Source organism: Emys orbicularis, chromosome 4 (assembly GCF_028017835.1).
Source record: "Emys orbicularis isolate rEmyOrb1 chromosome 4, rEmyOrb1.hap1, whole genome shotgun sequence".
Classification (NCBI taxonomy): Eukaryota; Metazoa; Chordata; order Testudines; family Emydidae; genus Emys; species Emys orbicularis.
The window spans coordinates 62,363,184-62,385,775 of NC_088686.1; the positions used below are offsets into that span (position 1 = coordinate 62,363,184).

A 22,592-nucleotide genomic window follows, 5' to 3' on the forward strand; every position below is an offset into this window, starting at 1 on the left:
ACACATAAAGACAGTTGAGTTTACAATCTAATAGAGACTTCTAGCAGGCATGGAAATAACACACACACACACCCACCCAAATGATAATCATGGTCCCTGGGGAAGGAAACAGAACTGCATCACTACTGCCTTCTCCCCCATCTCAAGGTGGTCTACCCCTGTAGGAATCAGGAGGAGAGTAGTACAGGCTTCTTGGAAGTTTCCTCACCATGCATGTCTCTCACTGGGAGTGTGCAGTCTGTTACTTTTTGCTCAACAGATCCTTCCTCCTTTGAAGAAGTGAAAGAATCTTAGCAGCCTCTTCTCTCCCCTTCTCCTCCCTCTTGTCTGGTTACTCACGTATAGAGGGGAGTGACTTGATTTTTTTCCCCTCTCAGGGAGTTGGGATTCCACTTCCTGCCCCCGGATCTCCTCCTTTGTCTCTTCCTGCCTGTCTGCTCCTGAAGGGCACACCTAAGGTGCAGGCAGAGAAGGGGTTAAAGGTGGATGTGCTCAGAGGAAACACCCTACACTGCTAGGCTCTGAGTCAGTTTCACCTGAAACTCTACAGGTGGTGGAGAGAAAAACAGAGAACAGGCACACGGAGTAGCTACTAGAGCGGGGGAAAGGGAAGTGGGACCCATGCAGTAGGAAGGGGGGAAAAGTCAGACAAAGGTGTAGGAACCTGGGCTGGAGGACCCTATCTCGGCTACTAAGCAGGCAGAGGACTGGGCTGTACTCAACAAAGAAGAACCCGGAGGCGTCACGCCTGCACCTGGAACCTAGTGTCGGAGCAGAACATCCGGGTCCGCCGCGCTTGGAAAGGTAGGTTTTATATTCATGATGCTTCGTTAATAAGTTAAATGGGGCCACAAGGAACGGAAAACCGGGGGAGGGGGCTGAAATATGACCCCTCTCCTCATAGTGTGTCTTAAAGAGCCAGCCAGAGAAATGGTTACTTTGTCAGTCTTTTAACTTGTCTTCTCTCACCTCCGCTCTTCCCGCCCCACCAGGAAGATCAGAGCTTGGAGACGGAGAGAAAAGACCCGAGTTAAGATGGCCAGCGGCAGAGCCCTGCTCCAGGCTGGCCTCCTGATCCAGCTGCTGATGGCTGCTGTTCTGGGTCAGGAGGGAGGAGAGGAGGGAGCGTCCTTTGGCGAAACCTGCCTGGCTCATTTCACTGCAGGGATGCCTGAATTCGTGCTGGACACTGATGCCTCGGTGGCGAATGGGGCCACCTTCCTGCCCTCCCCCCCGGTTCATCGGGGCAAGGACTGCGTGCGGGCTTGCTGTAAGGAGCCTTCTTGCAACCTGGCCCTGGTGGAGCAGAAGCCACACGAGGGGGAAGACCGCATCGAAGCCTGCTTCCTCCTGGACTGCCTCTACGAGCAAGCTTTTGTCTGCAAGTTTGCCAGGAAGGTGGGCTTTCTCAACTACGTCAAGAGGGACGTGTACGATGCCTACGTGAAAGTGCGGGACCAAGGCCATGGTGGTGAGCAGACACAATAAGCCTGTGATTGAACTCACGGCTGGGTGTGTTCATTTCAATCCGCCTGGGTCCTTCTCTCCCCCTTTCCATTGTAAACGAGGTGGCTGCGTTGTCAAATAGTTGGAGTAAGTGTCTGAGAGTTAAGGCTCTGCCGCTCGTTCACTCCGCAACGTCAGTCGGGTGTCTTAAAAACTATGTGCCTCAGTTTACCCAGGAGGGGAGATGGGGTAATACAGTACTTCTCTGGAGGGGCTTAATAATTAACTGAGTGCCAAAAATGGTCTTGGTGTTGTACAAAAATAGAGTAAGATGTGGTCCTTCCCACAAGGAATTTAGAATAGAAACTTGAAATCACATTAAATCTAAATATTGTAATGTTTTTAGCCGTGGTTCACTAATACCTGAATTGTGAAGGGGCTGGAGGCAGTGAGGGGGTTCTCAGGTATGGAATCCATTTCCCCTCTTGGTGTGCCAAGGTCTGGATCCGCTTAGGTGGCTAGGCTTTTGGCTTTTTGTGGGCAGGAATGAATTAGTATTTGGATGGGTTGGATGTGAGAACTTGAGTTTTTTGAATGGGTTTCAGGGAGTCTTTTATTTGGATTTTTGGATCATAACTGTTTAAGTGAAAACTTTATAAAGGTTGCATCTGTGTGTAGGGCACTGGATGGGAAGCACTTTCAGAAAGTAAAATCACCTGTAGTTGACCCCTTGTAAAGCATTTTGAAGTCTCCAGCTGACAGGTACTGTAGACATGCAAAGTATTAAGATATATAGCTATGGGTCTGGCACCAGCTTTTCTCCTCCTCACCCCCGAAATGTCTTGCAGTACTGGAGCCTGTTTTGTAGTTGGATCAGGTCTCTGGTCACTACTGGCTTTTTGAATCTATGTGGTTTGGACCCAACAAGTTGGTAGTTACAAGAGGCTGTTCTGAGGTTATTTGAATATGCTGAGCTTCTTTTTCTCTCCTCCCAAAACAGCTGTGGGATGGCGGGGGTGGTTCTATTAAGAGTACCAGCTACTAAGGACACCAGTGTGGCAGGTGTATGGGCAGGTAGTCATAGGCTCTCCTGGGTGAGATGAGAGGTCTCTGATGCCATGATTTCTATGGGAAGTTGCAAGAATACCAAAAAGACCCCATGTGCTGGAAACATAAGTTCAAGAGCAGGGAAATGTGGAATTGATTAGTTCTGTTATTTATAGAAGACAACACAAAGGAGGAAGTTCAAGAGGGTGTAGCTACCCAAACAACTCCTAGTAATCCTCCCATGCTGAGCCTTGAATGTTACTGCCACTCACCGCTTCTCTCACACCACTGCTGGGATGTGTATCTCCTCTCATTGTAATATGTCTCTTGTTCATCTCTGCTGGATCTCTCCTATGCCTTGATTGTAGGCTGAGGTCCTCCTTCTCAAAAACAAAGATGAGTTAAACCTGTTACTCTGTAATCAATATCCTACAAACCAAGGTGTGGGGCACAGACCTTAATCTTAACTAACTTTTAAATGTTATGTTCTATCCTCTTTCCCTCTGCACTTAAGTCTCGTTGGTTCAACAAATTTATCCCAAAATAAGCAATGCCAGAAGCCTCACTCTATGGTAGTTCAGAAATCACAGAACAATGCATTCTGGGATCTCTCCACTGCCACAGGAAGTACTAAGGAGACTAATCAGAGGAGAGAAAATCATTGAAAGGTTCTGTTGGGAATGCCACCCAAAACCTGCTTAATAGGGCGTTCAGCTCCTCTCTCATGCTGGATTTACACCACATGGATGTTGAAAAGACTCATTCCATCCAACATCCCCTGTCTTCATTTCCTTCTTGTATGGTACTTGTGACAGCATACCATAGCACAGAAACCAGGAAGTTTGCAATTCCTATTTTCTCAGCATCCTAGTGAGACAACTTTGTTAAACTACAATGCTGATGACACTCTTGGATGGAAAGCATGTTTTCCTCCTCTTAAACAAGTTTTTAACTTGCAGCAAAACCTTTGTAGTTTACCTTATGTGAAACAGAAGGACTGCTGAGAAGAGACATAGGATGATTACTGACAAGCATTCCAAGCCTGAGAAGAGGGGTGAAAAATAAAGGATGACCAATCAAACTATATTAGATTGTCCCTAGTTTACAGTAGGATTGTTTGGACATTCTAGAACTTTTGGTTCAGAGCCAAAAAATATTCCACAGTATGATGACATAACTAGGTCAGCGGAAGAGGAATTCAGCATAGAATAAAGGGCTTGTTTTAGCAGGAGAGGTGAGTGCATCACTTCCGCTGTATGGGAGAGAGGAGCAAGTTTGCAAGGGTGTATTTCCAGGACAGCAGATTGCCTCTAGGCAATGACTGCACCTTGCTGGTGCTGAAAAGGAAATTAGTCATTTTTACTTTAAGACTTTTTGGGGAAGCTATCATAGTATTACTACTTATAATACTATTAGGGTGTCCGGTTTTCGATAGGAACCTCTGGTTGAAAAGAGACCCTGCTGGCTCCAGTCAGCACCACTGACCGGGCTGTTAAAAGTCCAATTGGCGGCACAGCGGGGCTAAGGCAGGCTCCCTGGCTCCATGCAGCTCCTGGAAGCGAATGGCATGTCCTGCTCCTAGGTGCAGGGATAATCAGGGAAGCTCTGCGCACTGCACCCCCCACCCCTCAGTGCTGGCTCCGCAGCTCCCATTGGCCGACCAATGGGAGCTGTGGGGGTGGCGCTTACGGGCACAGGCAGCGCACAGAGCAGCCTAGGGGCCACAGGGACGTGCCAGCTGCTTCCGGGAGCTGCACGGAGCCAGGGCAGGCAGGGAGCCTGCCTTAGCCCAGCTGTGCCACCGACTCGGAGCTGCTGGAGGTAAGTGCCGCCCTTCTGGAGACAGTGCCCTGATCTCCCTCCCGCACCCCAATCCCCTGCCCCAGGTTGGAACCCCGTCCCGCACCTTAACTCCCTCCCAGAGCCTGCACCCCAGCCCAGAGCCCCCTCCTGGAGTCTGCACTCCTCCTGCACCCAACCCTCTGCCCCAGCCCTGAGTCTGCTCCTGCCCTCTGAACCCCTCGGCACCAGCCCAGAGCACCCTCCTGCACCCCAAACTCCTTATCACTGGCCCCACCCCAGAGCCCGCACCCCCAGCCAGAGCCCTCACCCCCTGCCCCAGCCTAGTGAAACTGAGTGAGGGTTGGGGAGAGCGAGCAACGGTGGGAGGGGGAATGGAGTGAGTGGGGACGGGGCCACGGAGAAGGGGTGGGGGTGTTCAGTTTTGTGCTATTAGAAAGTTGGCAACCCTAAATAATACTGACATTCCTGGTTTAGTCTTGCAGTAGAGACTAGACAGACCATACAGTCTTCACAAGTTGTACTACAGTTATCATGCTAAAGCTCCAGGATGCAGCACTGCTTGAGACTACACACTATTGCCAATCCCCAAGCATTTAAAAATCATGAGTCAGGCCCTAATAAAATCAGGAGACTGATGTAAAAATCGTGAGATTTAAAAAACATATTTGGGGGTCTCTTTTTCTTCTGGATTCTGAGCCTTTACTAAGCATTTGGGTTATGTTTTTCTAGTCCCCTCGCAATAAAGAAGGCGAGAAACTTTTCAAAATGAAAGCTGTGTTTCTGCTGCCAACTTGTGATTCCAGCTGCTGGGGCTTTTAGAAAAAACACCAAAATCATGAAACTCAGGATAAAATTGCAAGGATTGGTAACACTGAATCTAAAATACAACTTTGGGGTCTCATCTAAGTGTTTTCACTGTGCTAGGGGGATGCTCTGATTTAAGTAGGTCCCCTATCAAGGCAACAATCATCATCTGCTCCCTCTGACATACAGGCTAACTCAGGGGTCGGCAACGTTTGGCACGCGGCTCGCCAGGGTAAGCACCCTGGCGGGCCGGGCCAGTTTTATTTACCTGCTGACGCGGCAGGTTCGGCCGATCGCGGCCCCCACTGGCCGCGGTTCGCCGTCCCGGGCCAATGGGGGCGGTGAGAAGCGGCGTGGGCGAGCGATGTGCTGGCCGCGGCTTCCCGCCGCCCCCATTGGCCCGGGACGGCGAACCGCGGCCAGTGGGGGCCGCGATCGGCCGAACCTGCCGTGTCAGCAGGTAAATAAAACTGGCCCGGCCCGCCAGGGTGCTTACCCTGGCGAGCCGCGTGCCATACGTTGCCAACCCCTGGGCTAACTGCTCTCCTGAGTCTCTGGTCATAGTATTATCCTTGAAGGCACAGCATGTGTTCCTTTGCCATTTCAAGCACAAACTTTGTTCTAAGGTTTCTCTCTGGCTCTTGAGGCCGGGCTCACCGTGAGTTTTACTAGCAATAATAGCATGCAAAGTTTAAGTAACTACTACATAGGTTTATTCTGGATCTAGGCAAACCAGTTTGGGAGTGGAAAATAACTTCCCTGAACCTTTGCCCATTTCTAGAACTGAATCTTTTGTTAATATTGTGAAATACTTGGTTACACTTGATTTGCTTCCAGTTTGTGGCTCATGACTGTTAACCTGCAGGACTCTGGAAATGCTTGTTCTCACCAAATTTCCAACCCAGATTTGCAGATTCAAGGTTCATCTATGTATCCAAACTGTAGGCTACTTCTCTGAGCTGACACCCAGCCCAGATGCTCTGGACTAGCTTCCATTTTGTAATAAATACAGCACAGTTATGCCTATCTAACAGGGCCTTCTCTCCTACCTCTAGTGAATAACCCTATGTGAGATACATCATGCTGCCCTAATGGAGTCTGCTGGCTTCTACAAGCCAGACTGCTCATTAAGCCTGTTGCCTAAGGCATTTTTGTTTTTTCAGCTGAAAGAGTCCCTGTATCAGGTGGGACGGCTGCTCCTATAACACTGCTCTACAGCCAAAATGCTTCTGAAATAAATGTAGTCAAACTTTACTAATTCTGGGTTGCTGAGAACGAAAATGATGCTTAAAATTGTTGATTGGCTCTAGTTTTCAAGATATGCTATTGGGTCAGTATATACGACCCTTGACTTGGGAATGGCGGAGGATAAGTGAGTTATAAAGGGAAGGGATCTCAATTTAAACCAGAAATGACTAAAATACATCTTTGACTGGATCTATGAATAAATCTATGACTGGGTTTGGACAGTACTTGCTTTTTAGGCAAAACAATGAATGATGCAATCTGAAGCTGGTATTGCGTCATACATGATATGAATTGCATCATGTTATTCTTAGAAGTCATGGATGATGCAATCATAACGAAGGTAACATCACTCTGCTGAACAAATTGCCCTATATCAGCTCTAGAAATCATACAGTGTCGTGCTCTCTTATTTGTCAGTGTTTGATTTTGCAAAGGGACACATTTCTGTTTAGCCAAAGTGAGCAGAGATGCCTCGTACTTGTGTGAACAGTGCAGATAACTTCTGCTATGTTTGTGGTGAAGTGACTTTTGCATCACAAAAGCGCAGTATAACCACTATGGTTAAGAAAGCCTATCACCTTTATTTTGGCTGCAAAATTGGAGATCAGGACAAGAGGTGGGCCCCACACATATGCTGCCACACTTGTGCAACAAATCTTTGCCAGTGGTTGAACAGGAAAAGGAAATCTATGCCTTTTGCAATGCCAATGATTTGGAGAGAGCCAACAGATCATACCAGCAATTGTTACTTCTGCATGGTGCCTCCAGTTGGGAAAGGTGTGTCAAAGAAGAAAAAGTGGACTGTGCATTATCCAAACATTCCATCAGCTATACGCCCAGTACCCCACGGAGAAGGACTGCCGGTTCCTGATGCACCAGAATCATTCTCACTTGAGTCAGACGAGGAAGAGGAAGAGGATGAAACTTCTGGTCCTGAACCATCAATGTCACAGGACCCACATTTTCTCCCATCCTCCTCCTCTGAACCACACCTCATAACACAAGGTGAATTGAATGACCTTGTCAGGGATTTGGAACTACCCAAGAGTAAGGCAGAGCTGTTGGGCTCCAGACTACAGCAGTGGAATCTCCTGGCAGGTAATGTTAGGGTTTCCATGTTCCGTGACCGTCAAAAGGATCTTGTCCCATTCTTCTTCATGGAAGGTGATCTTGTAGCCTGCAACAACATCGATGGTGTGATGGCAGCCCTCAACATCGTTCACGATCCAGATGAGTGGAGACTGTTCATTGATTCATCGAAGACGAGTCTTAAAGCTGTTTTACTGCATAATGGCAATGTTTTGCCATCAATTCCAGTTGGTCATGCAGTCCATATGAAGGAAACCTATGACAACATGAAACAACTTTTGAGGTGCATAAACTATGACCAACATCAGTGGCAGCTTTGTGGTGATTTGAAGGTTGTTGCTCTCTTGCTTGGTCTGCAGACTGGATACACAAAGTACTGCTGTTTTCTCTGCGAATGGGATAGTCGTGCAAGAGATTCCCACTACATCAAGAAAGATTGGCCACTCCGACAGTCATTGGAGCCTGGGAGGAAAAGTGTTCAGCATCCACCACTTGTTGAATCAAGGAACATTTTGTTACCACCCTTACACATCAAGCTGGATCCGATGAAGAACTTTGTCAAGGCCATTGACAAAACACAAACAGCTTTCAAGTTCCTCCGTGGAAAATTTCCAAGGTTAAGTGAAGCTAAGATAAAGGAAGGTGTCTTTGTTGGTCCTCAGATTCGTGAACTTCTTCGAGATGATGCATTTGACCATGCACTGTGTGGCAAGGAAAAGTCGGCATGGAAAGCCTTCCAGTTAGTGGCAATAAATTTTCTCGGAAACAACAAGGCAGACAACTACAGGTTGTTGGTGGAAAACCTCCTCAAGGCATACAAAAGCCTTGGTTGCAACATGTCACTAAAGATACATTTTTTGCACTCTCATCTAAATTTTTTTCCACCGAACTGCGGAGCAGTGAGCGACGAGCACGGCGAGCGATTTCACCAGGACATTGCAACAATGGAGAAACGCTATCAGGGCAAATGGAGCCCATCAATGCTTGCAGACTATTGCTGGACAGTGACAATAGATGCTCCATTTAATGAATACAAGAGACAAGCCAAGAAGCGCCGAGTAGACACTGAATAGGACTAAACTATGTACAGAATAGTTTTTTGCCTTTTGTTTCATAATAAATTTTATTTATATAATCCTTTAGCTGATTTTTAAAGTGTTACATAAACAGGACAGGTGAAATATTATCATGTAAAGCAACCATAAACACATGAAAAGACCTAGGTTTACAATTTATGATTAAAACTCTACTATGTACACAATATATATAGACATAAAATGTAAAAACTTAAATATCTTAGAAACAGTAGCCAATCAGTTGTTTTAATTGTCATATTTGAATTCAGCACATCAAAATACATAATAAATAGCACATTTTATCTCTGAAGCAGACGACTTCTCAAAAATTGTAGACCAGTGTAATTAAAGGTGCAGTACACAGATTGACCTCTCCGCACACTTGCATGGTCACTATTGACTGACCATGCTGGGAGCAGTGAATCTGACTGAGGTCCTGCGTGTTTTAAGACTCAAACCACACTAGCAAACCCTGAGTGGTGTGGCAAGCTGCTTTATTCTAAAGCAGTGACCCTTGAGAAACACTTCAACAAGGCGGAAGCACTGAGAGTCCTGTTGGGTTGCCCCTATGGTTATAATGAGAATGGCTTGAACTGCAGTGAGCACCCTTTTAAAAACTCTTATGGAAAAATCCTTAATAGGTTCGCATTCGGTAATAACTTTTCTTCAAAAAGCAACAGGGATGAAGTGGGCATTCACCCACGAAAGCTTATGCTACAATACTTCTGTTAGTCTTAAAGGTGCCACAGGACCCTCTGTTGCTTTTTACAGATTCAGACTAACACGGCTACCCCTCTGAAACTTTTCTTCAGAACTTTTAAACCAATTTTTATAATGCTTCTATAGTGGGGATCGTTCTCTATTAAATTATGTGCTTTTTATAATAACTCTGTTTCATTTCTGATATGGTCAATAGGAGGGATTCCTAAGAAATTGCTTCCAAACAAGGAAATATTGCATTTTCTCTCTCTCCCACCCAGTTTGATTTGTATTCCCCCACCTCCTTCAGAAGCATTTTTTTTCCTTAGAGAAATTCAGCTCCCTTCTACCTGGCAACCTCAATGTTTCCATTCATGACATTGGCGTGTTACTAAGAAGAGAGAATTACTGTGTTAATGGGGGAGGCTGAATAAACACTCTCAGGAAATTATTTGCTTCTGAGTACCTTCCTTGGGGAAGTGATGAAAGAGCAGTGTACTTTGTATGGGGATTGTTTGTTTAGCAATGGTACACAACTTCATTGTTGGTCCCTGCCTGGTTATGTGTATAAAACTACCTTGCTAGTCTGTTTTTCAGCATGTTTGTTTGCGTGGCTTTTGACTCTTAAGATTTCTAGTGGGAAAACTTCCTAATTCTGATCAGTGCAGATTTCAAATCGTTTTCAGGTATCTCTTTAAATACTGCTTTATAATCTCTGTATTGCCAGTCTCACACTTTCAGAAATCATGAGACTGGCTTATTATTATTTTAATGAAAGCTTAGATTCTCACATAACTGCATGGCTCCATGAGGCTGGACCTTTTGGAAAAACATCAGATATCACGAGACTCATAAAATCATGAAAGTTGACAACATTTTAATCACCTTGTTTATGTACATTTTACTGAAACTTTCTATACTCAAAAGAGCACTAAAAATCCAGGCTGTTTTCCTTTTTAAGGGAGACTTTTTGAAGATGTAAGTATCAAATTCTCTTAACTTTGTGGAGTTCTGTTTGCTGATGGGTTCACATAGGAAAATTACCTTCCAAAAGCCACTTCCTGTTGCTGAGGTTTGTCTCAGTCCAGGGAGCATTTGGTTGTAAAGATTAGCTGGAAAATGAATTTCACCCAGCTGCAGGTGAAGAATGTTACAGCTTGTACGAGTGCCAGTTAGAGCCGGTTCCTACTTGAATGACTTGGGTTGACATTAAGGGCTCTCTCTAAATAAATAAAAAAAACCTGTTCTTTTTGTTGTTTTTCTTTCTGAAGATGTTGAGTAGTCACAAGTCCAGCTGAGATCCATGGAGAAAGGAAGAGGGTTCTCAGCACTCTGAAAACCAGACTCTGAATGTTTGGTAAAATTCCTTCTCTCCTTGTTAGAGACTTTGCTTGTGTGCAAGTGACTGGCCTCTTTTTTTTTTTTTTAATGGGGATGGTGATGGGGGGACTTACTGAATCCTAGAGATGGAATCTAGAACTGAACTGACCTGTTAGTCAGGGTGACCCAAAGAGGAGAAAGTGCTGCCTCTCTACCCAGAATCCTGGGGGAGATGGATATAAGTGCTAAACTGATCAGCAGTGAAATATTTGGCATGTGAATGGCCTTCATTAGATTTCTTGGAAACCATGCTATCCCTGGCAAATGCAAAGCCCAAATGGCTGTGCAGGGAAAATTAATCCTTCTTCCTTGCCCTGCAAACAAACCAAACCCTGACAACTCATCACATAGCAGCTGGAGCCTCCTGTCTGTCCCTACTCAGGCCTTCGATCCACAGAGTGGCAGATCTCCCTGCAGTGCCTTTGCCATGCCAACATGACTCTCCTCCCAAGGGGGGATCTTCTCGTGCAGCCTTCTGCCTGCCCCAACCTCAGCCCGTGAAATGGCCCCACAGCATTTCCACAGTGTTTAGGGCTTTTCAGTTCGTGTGGCGGGAGTTCGGTTCCTGGCCTGAATGCTACACTCTGGGTGTCTGGGCACTACACTGAGTGCCCTTAACCTGGCTGGTTTATAAGTAGCAGCACATGCTTTTCCGGAGGTCATTAAAGGCTCTCATTAATTGTGGAAACATGTAGAAATGCCAGCTGAAAATACCTTGACTTGTTGCAAATTCATAGCCCGTTGCCATGGATGTGGTCCTGTAGGCAATTAATTCGTCTTTGACTACTAGCGGTAAATATGCCCAATGGCTTGTGATGGGATGTTAGATGGGGTGGGATCTGAGTTACTATAGAGAATTCTTTCCTGGGTGTCTGGCTGGTGAGTCTTGCCCACATGCTCAGGGTTTAGCTGATCGCCATATTTGGGGTCGGGAAGGAATTTTCCTCCAGGGCAGATTGGAAGAAGCCCTGTTTTTTTTTTTGTTTTTTTTTTTTTTTTTTGCCTTCCTCTGCAGCGTGGGGCAGGGGTCACTTGCTGGAAGATTCTCTGCACCTTGAAGTCTTTAAACCATGATTTGAGGACTTCAATGGCTCAGACACAGGTTTGATACAGGAGTGGGTGGGTGAGATTCTGTGGCCTGCATTGTGCAGGAGGTCAGACTAGATGATCATAATGGTCCCTTCTGACCTTAAAGTCTATGATTCTATCCTAATGGTTACTGATAGGTGTGTCATGGTATCAACCAGACCTTTATGTTGACAGGGGAGGTGGTGGGAAATAGTCTTCAAAATAAGTGTGTCCAATTCATACGGTGCGCATGGGAGGGCTGGCAGTGACATGCCTCTTATTCAGTGGCTTTAAGTGCTGTGTGCGGGGTACGCGGTGCTGCTATTTTGTGTACAGCTTGCAAATGAAATGCCAATTCTAATTGTACATGGGGACCTGTGCTGTTGAAGTGGCTGTGCACCTCCATGCATCATTATCTATTCCTTGACAGCCTTCATGTCTCTGGGGGAATGATAGTTGCTAGAATAAACTAAATGTTCAGTTGGAAAGACTCGGATCTTCTGGTATGGAGCCCAGTGTAAAGTTCTGTAAGTGGCTGTGTCTCCTGCCAGCAGGGAAGGACTCTGGTGCACTCCCACAATATGAACATAAGAATGGCCATACTGGATCAGGCCAAAGATCCATCTAGCCCAGTATCTTGTCTTCCGACAGTGGCCAATGCCAGGTACCCCAGAGGGAATGAACAGAACAGGTAATCATAAAGTGATCCATCCCCTGTCACCCATTCCCAGCTTTTGACACCATCCCTGCCCAACCTGGCTAATAACTCAAAAATCTTTTTGCCTTATGATACAAATATATTAATCTCGGCTACCTTTTGTTCAGTCTAGCTGAGAGTCCAATAACTTTTACATATGACTTGTTAATGGGGAATCATCAACCAGTGGGGGTGTTTCTAGTGGTTCCCACAAGTACCAGTTCTCAGCCCAATACTATTTAATAACGTACAATCAATTTGGAGGCACCTAGAGGATAATAGGATGCTAAATAATAACCAACATGGAATTGTCAAGAACAGATCATGCCAAACCAACCTAATTTCCATCTTTGGCAGGGCTACTGGCCTAGTGGATAGAGGAGAAGCAGCAGAATCATAGAACTGGAAGGGACCTCGAGAGGTCATCTAGTCCAGTCCCCTGCACTCAAGGCAGGACTAAATATTATCTAGACCGTCCCTGACCGGTGTTTGTCCAACTTGCTCTTAAAAATCCCCAATGATGGAGATTCCACAATCTCCCTAGGCAATTTATTCCAATGCTTAACCACTCTGACAGTTAGGAAGTTTTTCCTAATGTCCAACCTAAACCGCCCTTGCTGCAATTTAATCCCATTTGCTTCTTGTCCTATCCTCAGAGGTTAAGAAGAACAATTTTTCTCCCTCCTCCTTGTAACAACCTTTTATGTACTTGAAAACTGTTATCATGTCCCCTCTCAGTCTTCTCTTCTCCAGACTAAACAAACCCAATTTTTTCAATCTTCCCTCACAGGTCATATTTTCTAGATCTTTAATTATTTTTGTTGCTCTTCTCTGGATTTTCTCTGGTTTGTCCACATCCTTCCTGAAATGTGGCACCCAGAACTGGACACAATACAGTAGATGTGCTATATCTTGATTTTTTAGGAAGGCTTTTGACGCAGTCCCACATGATGTTCTCATAAGCAAACTAGGGAAATGTAGTCTAGATGAAATTGCTACAACCTGGGTGAGACACTTCCCAGGGATACCCAGCCTTGTGTGGCACCTTGGTATCACCTGCCCTTAGCGTGAGGAAGCCTTGTCTGTGCCTGCTGTGGGTCAGCGCCCCACCTCCACAGGCAATACGAGCACTCCCCTCTAGGCCTCACAGGCTCTGCTGTCACTTGACAGGTTAGCGATTAGCACATTCAGTTCCTGGTCCACTGGACCCTCCCAGCATTCCCAGATTCACTGCTTCCAAAGACACAGTACACCCCAGCTTACCAGTTCCACCTCAGAGCACCGCTCTGCTGAACACACACAGCACTTGGATATGTTTACAGTGAAATCAAGTATAACAAACCAAATATTGCTCACCCAAAATGCTTGCAGCACTTTACAGCCAGGCTGGCTATGTCCCTTCTTTCATGAGACAAGCAGGCTGTCATCTTGCCTCCGTGGTCAGGTTGCCAGGTGTCTTGTTTTTGACCGGAAAGTCTGATTGAAAAGGGGACCTGACAGTACTACTGACCAGACATCAAAAGTCTGGTTACCTGAGTAACCGTCCGCAGTCAGCTTCTGCTCTACCGTTGGGAGAGTGGGAAGAGCATCTGCTGCTGGAACTGGAGGAGCTCTCAGGAACTGCCTGGCTCCAGCGGCAGGGCCGGTGCAACCACTAGGCGAACTAGGCGGCCACCTAGGGCGCCAAGTGGTTGGGGGCACTAAAAAGGCGCGCTCAGGGGAGGCTGTGGAGTGGAGGTGAGCTGGGGCAGGGGAGCGTGGGGAGGGCTGCCTGCAGCAAGTAACAGGGGGAGGGGCGTGCAGGGGAACCGCTCCCCATCCCAGCTCACCTCCGCTCCGCCTTCTCCCTTGAGCAGCGGCCCCCGCTCTAATTCTCCTCCCCTCCCAGGCTTGCCGCGCCAAACAGCTGATTGGTGCCGCAAGCCTGGGAGGCGGGAGAAGTGGAGCGGCGCCGGCGTGCTCAGGGGAGAAGGCGGAGCGGAGGTGAGCTGGGGCGGGGAGCTGCCTCGGGGGGGCTGCCCGGGCAGAGGGGGAGCGGGGAGCTGCCGTGGGGGGGGGGGGAGTGCTGCAGGGCGGAGCGGGGAGCTGCCGCGGGGGGGCGCCCCAGGCGGAGGGGGGGGTGCCACAGGGCTGGGAGCTGCCGTAGGGGAGGCTCCCTGGGTAGGGAGCTGCCGCAGAGGGGGCTCCCCGGCTCTTCCCCATGAGCCCCGCCCCACCCCACCCCCACTCCCCTGAAGATTGCAGCCAGGCCCGACCTTGCATGGTAAGTGGAGCGACCCGGCCCCAGCCTGGTCCGCTCACCCGCCTCCCAGGCTTGGGGGAGGCGGGAGAGGGGAACCGCCCCCCCACACTCGCCAGCAGCGTGGCTGGGAGCCAGGGGAGCGGAGCAGGCTGGGGCCGGGTCACTCCACTTCCCGCAGGAAGTGGCCAGCCTCCCTCCCATGGAGGCCTGAGGCTGGGCCCCACACAGCCCCCCCGCGGAGGCCTGGGCCCCCCCGTGGAGGCCTGGGGGGGGCTGCGTAGGGCACCAAAATAGCTAGGGCGGCCCTGGCTCCCCGGGCCAGAGGGAGGGCACAAGGTGGAAGTTTCGCCTAGGGCGTGAAATATCCTTGCACTGGCCCTGTCCAGCGGAGAGAGGTGCCAGCGGCCAGCCCCCAGGGAGAGGGATCCTGAAGCGCCTGATGTTTGAGAAGTGGGGCTGGTGGCTGGGTTCACTGCCCGGGCCCTTCTCTCAGCCTCCTTTGTGCCTCGCCCCTGGAGTGCTGCCCCCAGTCGCCCCCTCCCCCAACCTCTGGATCATGGCTCTTCCTGCCCAGTCACACACCCTAGAACTTGGCTCTCCCCTTGAATGTTCTGCCCCGGTCACCCCTCCACCCCTAGAGCCCTGCTCAGCTGGTGGAGGGAGGCAGGTGGAGAGAGTAGTGAGTGATGGGCGGGGGGGGGGGGGGGGGGAGAGGCAGAGCAGGGAGAGGGCCTGGGGGGGAGAGGCAGGACGGAGTGGGGGAGGTTCTAGCGCTTAGTATCCGTTTTTCACAAATTAGAAATTTGGCCACCCTACGCCTTGGTGAAGGACCCACTGTGTCACTTTGCACTCATAGACCAGAACAATCCTTTGTCTGTAGTGATAAACTATTTGTTTAGTCCTGTAGATTTCCTCTCCTTTTGCCTGTGGCTCCGTATGCAAATACATAATGAGGCATCTGATACACAAATGGCCAGGCAGGAAGCTAGGTCTTTGTTGTGTTCTGCCTGAAGGGAACATTTTGGAGATATGTCACCTCCTGCTGACCTTAGGGTTGCCAACTTTCTAATCACACAAAACCAAACACCCCTGCTCCGCCCCTTCCCCGAGGCCCCATCCCCGCTTGTTCCATCCCCCCTCCCTCCATCGCTCGCTCTCCCCCACCCTCCATCACTTTCACCGGGCTGGGGCAGGGGTTTGAGAGGGGGTGAGGGCTCTGGCTGGGGGTGCAGGATCTGGGGTGGGGCCAAGGATGAGGGGCTTGGGGGGCAGGAGGGGTCTTCGAGCTGGGGCCAAGGAGTTTGGAGTGTGTGTGTGTGGGGGGGGGGTGGGCTCCAGCTGGGGGTGAGGGCTCTGGGGTGGGGGATGAGGGGTTTGGGGTGCAGGAGGGGGCTCAGGGCTGGGATAGGGGGTTTGGGGTGTGGGAGAGGGTTTCGGGTTAGGGGTCCAGGAGGTGCTTACTGCAGCTCCCAGGAAGTGGCTGCCAGGTCTCTGCAGCCTCTAGATGCATGGGCAGCCAGTAAGGCTCTGAGCGCTGCCCTTGCATCTGCAGGCGCTGCCTGCACAGCTCCCATTGGTCGCGGTTCCCAGACAATGGGAGCTGCTTAGCTGGCACTCGGGACACGGGCAGCCAGGGGCCACAGGGAGCAGGTGGCTGCTTCCAGGAGCTGCGCGGAGCTAGGGCAAGCATGGAACCTGCCTTAGCCCTGGGCCCCCGCTGTGCCACTGACTGGACTTTTAATGGTCTTGTCAGTGATGTCGACCAGAGCCGCCGGGGTCCCTTTTTGCCTGGACATTCCGGTCAAAAACCGGACACCTGGCAACCCTGTACAGCTGCAATGGGTCCATTAATGGCCCACTCCTGAAATCCAAATACAAATCCATAGAGCACAACCACAGAAATGCACACCTGTCCATATACCTATATAATTAAATCTGTAGAAACAGGGCTGGCTCCAGGGTTTCGGCTGCCCCAAGCAGCCCAAAAAAAAAAAAAAAAAAAGCCGTGATCTGTGGCGGCAATTCGGCGGGAGGTCCTTCGCTCCGAGCCGGAGTGAGGAACCGTCCGCCGAATTGCCTCCGAATAGCTGGACATGCCGCCCCTCTCCGGAGCGGCTGCCCCAAGCACCTGCTTGCCAAGCTGGTGCCTGGAGCCGGCCCTGTGTAGAAACTGACTCCCACACCTACATGCAGATACACACGTGTATTCTCTTGTACGCATCTAACATGCACTAACAAATATACTTCCACATTATTTAGTATTACAATTGTTGTTTAGTGCCTAGAGGCCTCAACTAAGATCAAGGCTCCAGGGTGGTAGGTGCTGGACATTCACATAAAAAGAGAGATTCTGCAACAAAGAGTTTATAATGTAGCTAGACAAAGGTGGGGAGAAATGTCTGATACTTTGGCTCTTCACAATTACTAGTCAACAACATTCCCTTTTTAAGAAAGAATACATTTCTTTTAGCGTTCCCTTCTCTTTTAAAAACTTGACATAAAACGTGTGTATTCATTTCATAACATCAATTTTTCTGTGTGCAAGCCAGCAAAAGGAATAAAAGTCAGAGTTAGGCTGCAAATTTCATTCACACGGGGTATATGCGCATGTGGCAATACATGCCCCTCCTTACACAAAGACAGTCTTACACATACACACATACAATGCATGCATGCACACACTTGCCTACACAGAGACACTTTTTCATATGCTTTCTTGGGACCCTAGTGGGGAGGCAGCACAGGAGTCCCAACAGGCCACAGGGCCCTGAGAGGGGCAGTCTCGTTCTCCTCCCCTCCTCTCCAGCAGCAGCACTCGGAGACAGGGATACGTTCCTCGAACTCCTGGGTGCTGGAGATGGGGCGACAGACCGCGATTTGCCACAGGGCAAACACCGCAGCTTGAGCCCAGCCACAGGAGGAGCGCAAGAGGGAGAAGAGGGCTGGCAGCAGCGGGAGAGGCACGCGCCACGACCCCTCAACAGCCGCCCGCTGAGCGCTCAGGAGTCACGCTAGTTCGTCCCCAAGGGGGCACTGGGTTTACAACTGGTTGAAAGACCGGACTAAAAGGGTACTTACCGGTGGTTCACTGTCATACTAGGAGGGCATATCGAGTGGGGTCCACCCGAGGTCTATCCCGAGTCTGGTACTAGTCAATAGTTTCATTAATGACTTGGATAATGGAGGGCAGAATATGCTTATAAAATTTGTGGATGACACTAAGCTGGGAGGGTTCGCAAGCACTTTGCAGGAAAGGATTAGAATTCAAAAGGACCCTGCCAAATTGGAGAATTGGTCTGAAATCAGCAAGATGAAATTCAGTAAAGACAAGCACAACGTAGTATACTTAGGAAGGAAAAATCAAATGCACAGCTACAAAATGGGGAATAACTGAGTAGGTGGTAGTAATGCTGAAAAGGATTTACAGGTTATAGTGAATCACAAATTGAATATAAGCCAACAAGATGAAGCAGTTGTGAAAAAGGCTAATATTTTGGCGAGTATTAATGAGAATGTCCTATGTAACACAAGGGAGGTAGTTGTTCCTCTGTCCTTGGCATTGTTGAGGCCTCAGCTGGAGTACTGTGTCCAGTTTTGGGTGTGTCACTTTTAGAAAGATGTGGACATATTGGAGAGAGTCTAAAGGAGAGCAACAAAAATGACGAACGGTTTAGAAAACATGATCTATGAGGAAAGGTTAAAAAATTGGGCATGTTTAGTCTTGAGAAAAGAAGATTCAGGGGGGACCTGATAAGTCTTCAAATATGTTACGGGCTGTAATAAAGAGGATGGAGATCAGTTGTTCTCCATGTCCACTGAAGGTAGGACAAAAAGTAGTTGGCTTAATCTGCAGCAAGGGAGATTTAAGTTAGACATTAGGAAAAACATTCTAACTATAAGGATAGTTAAGTAGTGGAATAGGCTTCCAAGGGAGGCTTTGCATAAACTGTTTTTAAAAAGCCCCAAAGATGGGGATTCAAAACACCTGTCAGATGGGGTGCCCAAGGTACACTTGGTCCTGCTTCAGCATAGGGGGATGGCACTAGCTGACCTCTTCAGGTGCCTTCCAGCCCTACATTTTTATGAATGATTTTGATCAAAAATTCTGTGGAATAAAATGTAAAATCATTGCTGATGAAGATTGCAAGTGACACAAAGACTGGAGTAGTAAATTTGATTACAGGGATGTGTCACTTATACAGAGTGCTCTGGATGGCTTTTGTGCCCAGTTTTCTATCAAACATTTTAATACAGCCAAATGGTCTTACATCTAGGAACATAGAATGTAAGCCATAATTCCAGGATGTGAGGTTTGGCAAGCAGTGGCCATGGAAAGAACTTGAGTATCCACTGTAATTCTGTGGCTAAAGGGTTCATGTGATGTTTGGCTGTATCAACAGGATTGTTTAGTGGGGAGGTGATATAGAGTAGTAGTAGGGTCTCACAAAGCTACTAGAATACTTTGTCCAGTTTTTGTGTCAACACTCTAAAGGATTTGGGGAGGGGAAAAATAGGAGGCAGTTCAGAGAAGAGCTGCAAAGAATTGTGGTCTGGAAAATACATCTCACAATGAGAGACTTAAGGAGATTGATTCCATTCGGTTTATTGAAGAGAGGGCCAAGAGGTGAGTTGATCACGGCTTAGAAGAATTTACTCAGGAAGAAGATGCCTAATGCCAGAGGGCTATTTAATCTAGTAGGCAAAAGGCAAAGCAAGATCTAATGTCTGGAACTTGAATCTAGAAAAACTCAAATTGAAAATAAGGTGTAAGTTTTTAATAGTGAAGGTAATTAACCATTGGAATAGTTTGGAGATTTGTTGGATTCTGATCCTCCCTCTATAGTAACCATTTATAGCACAGTATAAGGCTTTCATAGCTGGATTATAAAGCAAGACTGGATGACTTCTTAAAAGATGTGGTTGAATTTGAGTATACATTATTGGGCTTGATGCAGAAATTATTGGGTGAAGTTTTATGGCCTGCATTCTGTTTTCACTGGCCTGTTCCCATGATGAGGATTTACTTTTGCCTCTTATATTTTCCAGAGTGACCTTTTGATCCAGATTGTGTTAGTGGTGCGAAGGGAGGGGTGTGGTCCATGGGATGGCATTTGAACACTGTGCAAGATTTTTTTTTTTTTCAAGGGGGGGCTATATTCTCCAGAGACAATGAGTTTTGAATAGAAACATGGAATAAGTAGATTATATTGCCTCCCACTTCCTCCCCAAAAGTGTCTCCTTAAGTTGGGTATTGGAGGGAATTAATTGGTAGAAGATGTTGAACTGATTCCTTGTCTAACACCAACATTAAATCGTGTGTGTGTAGTTTATGTGAAATTCATGAGTGTTAGGAGTCCACAGCTGTAGGAACAAGGTGTTCCCTTGTCACTTATACTTCTTCCTACAGGTGAAATCTCTAAGTAGTTGCAATTGGCTCAAAGAGACTGGCTGCAGTATGGATTACTGACCAGTCACATTTAATAATGGAGGAGATGGGTGAGGTAAGAGAAATAATTCTGCTCCAGACCCTTGAAACTGACCCGGCATTCCTCGTGCACCACTTTGCTGTCTCAGAGTGATTTGCTTACAAACACAGAATGATGAAACATCTTCCTATTTAACTGACTGGAACCCACATGTATTCAGTCTGGGGGAATCCCACCCTCTTCCTGGTTGAGACAAGACCCCAGTCCTTCTGCTTCTTACCTAAGCCTTTTGTTGCCTTTCTTCTCCAGGTGATAAGCCTCCCATAGCCCGTGCTGGGATGGACATGAAGGTGCAACCTCAGGAGCCAGTGTTACTGAGAGGCACAGAGAGCTCAGATGACCATGGGATTGTCAGTTATGATTGGAAACTTCTGCTTGGTGACACCTCTGTGGTGCTGGAGGTAAGGAGCGGAATGCGTGCTGCTTTGCTTGCCCAGAGGCTCATGCTGTCTACACCAAATATGTTGCAAGTGATCAATAACTTATGGGTCACCTTGTGCTTCCCTCTTCATGTTGTTGCAGCCAAGTGTCTGCTCTCTATCTCGCCCCTCTTTAGACTGAGTTAAGGGCAGAGGAGTTGAGGGAAGAAGCTGGGCTAGAATGACTGTTTCCTATCATATGCTACCTTTTTCTGTCTCTTCCGCTCTCTCCCATGCATCTTCCATACTTTATACACTGGACCCTCGCTAGAACGCGCGTCTATATAGAGCAAATTCGCATATAACGCGGTCGCGGCCATGGATCCCAAATTTAATTACTTTAATTGCAATTCATTTTAACGAGTTCCCCGCTATAACGCAGTCCCCGTGTTAATGCAGTACCGTGCATGGATCCCAAATCCCACATTCTAGCGAGGGTCTGGTGTACTTCCCTGCTGTCGTCACTCAGTGGTGCTGTCATTGCTTAGTGAGCTAACCTTCCTCCTCTCCATCAGGAAACTCCTTGCAGCACAGGAAGTCAAGAATCCAGTGAATGCTCCTAGACTCTCATCCCCTGTGTGATCTATGGGAGGGGGAAGAGAGAGAAAACAGTATATAAAGTGCTATAACCATCTTTGCTTCTTAGTGCGTGTCTTTGAGTGAGGTAACTGACCCATACTCTGGTTCTGCTATGCTCTGATTGCTAGCCTTCTCTTCTGCAAATGAGCTAGCTCTTATCCCTGTGGCTTGTCCCTAGAGTTCTGCTCCTGTTCTCATTGGGATGTTCTCTGATTTCATCACTGTCTTGGATAGTTGCTTCTCCCTGTTCGAATCCTGCAATCCTTACATGCCTGAAAGGCTACATGAGCTAATTAAAGCCAAGACTCAGGACCCATTGATGCCTGCTGTCAGATGGCATGGCTGGTGTACACAAAGACTAGTAAGCAACAACAACACACACATCATGTTACAGATGGGGAAACTGAGGCACAAAGCTGCTAAGTGACTTTCTCAAAACCGCACAACAAATCAGTGGCAGAGTGTGGAATAGAACCCATGCCTCCTGACTCCTGTCTGGCTGTAAGATCTTCAGGGCCTGTAGCACTACTGGGCTTATTGGCTAGTCCAAAGTGTAGTGCCCCAAAGACCACCAGTATCTAGATTGAGCATGCTACGGTGCTGAGGCTGTGGTGTTATCTGCCTCCCTTAGCCCACTTGGGCATGGGCAGCCAGAATCTAGCCCATAGTTGTAAAGAATCCCAGAGTGCTTTACAAAATGACAATGGGTGGAAGCCTATTCCAGGTGTAGCTCAGCGGCTCTCCTCCTGATGCAACACACACACATGCACATACCCCCTATGGTTTGATATGCCAGCTCCTTCTATGACTTTGTTTTGCTCTCTTGAAGGAAGAGGAAGATCAAGCCAAGATCTCCAACCTGCAGGAGGGGCAGTATGTCTTCCAGCTCACTGTCACAGACAGTGCTGGCCAGCAGGACTCCACCAACATCACGATCATGGTCCTGACAGCTGAACAGACTGAAGGTGAGTCTACCCAGATAGACCTTTGAACTAGAATCTCCAGGGGTCCCAGCTAAGATAGCTTGCTGATAACCTATTAGAGCAACAAAGTATGTTACCAGCACTCTTCTGGGAGATGGTGCATGGGAATACCATATGTTGGGGGACTGGAGGCAGGATAACTGTATGAAGTTTCTCGAGATGAAAATTCAACCTACCATGCCTAAACTTTATAAGTATCAGGTCTCCCCATCCACCACTGCCTGTCTCAGTTTCTCCAGTCCCCATGCAGAACTAACACATGGTAATGAACTGACTGTGTGTGTGAGACTCTGCCCTTTATCGGATGGGACCAAAACTGATCAGCTCTATATTATAGACCTTACAACGATTGTCCTTTAGCTCAGGTAAGAGCTTGTGCTTTTGGAGAAGCAGTACCTGAGAGGTGTGTGTGGTTTTTAATTCCTTGCTTACACTGTGAAGTGCCAAATAACCATGGTGTGCAGCACAGTGACAGCAGTCAGTGTGAAATCCTAAATGGCCATGGATTTGATTATCAAATTTGTTA

At 47.9% G+C, this 22,592-nt stretch overlaps 1 protein-coding gene across 1 annotated transcript in view; it reads left to right on the forward strand.

Annotated features, from left to right (window-relative positions):
* Positions 1–1,035: 1,035 nt before the first annotated feature.
* Positions 1,036–22,592, forward strand: part of SPINT1 (serine peptidase inhibitor, Kunitz type 1) — a 28,767-nt gene continuing 7,210 nt past the window's right edge. Inside the window, exons 1-3 of the mRNA XM_065404043.1 lie at positions 1,036–1,471; positions 20,335–20,486; positions 21,913–22,048. Coding sequence (XP_065260115.1) covers positions 1,036–1,471; positions 20,335–20,486; positions 21,913–22,048 — 724 coding nt within the window. The remainder of the gene's footprint in view (positions 1,472–20,334; positions 20,487–21,912; positions 22,049–22,592) is intronic.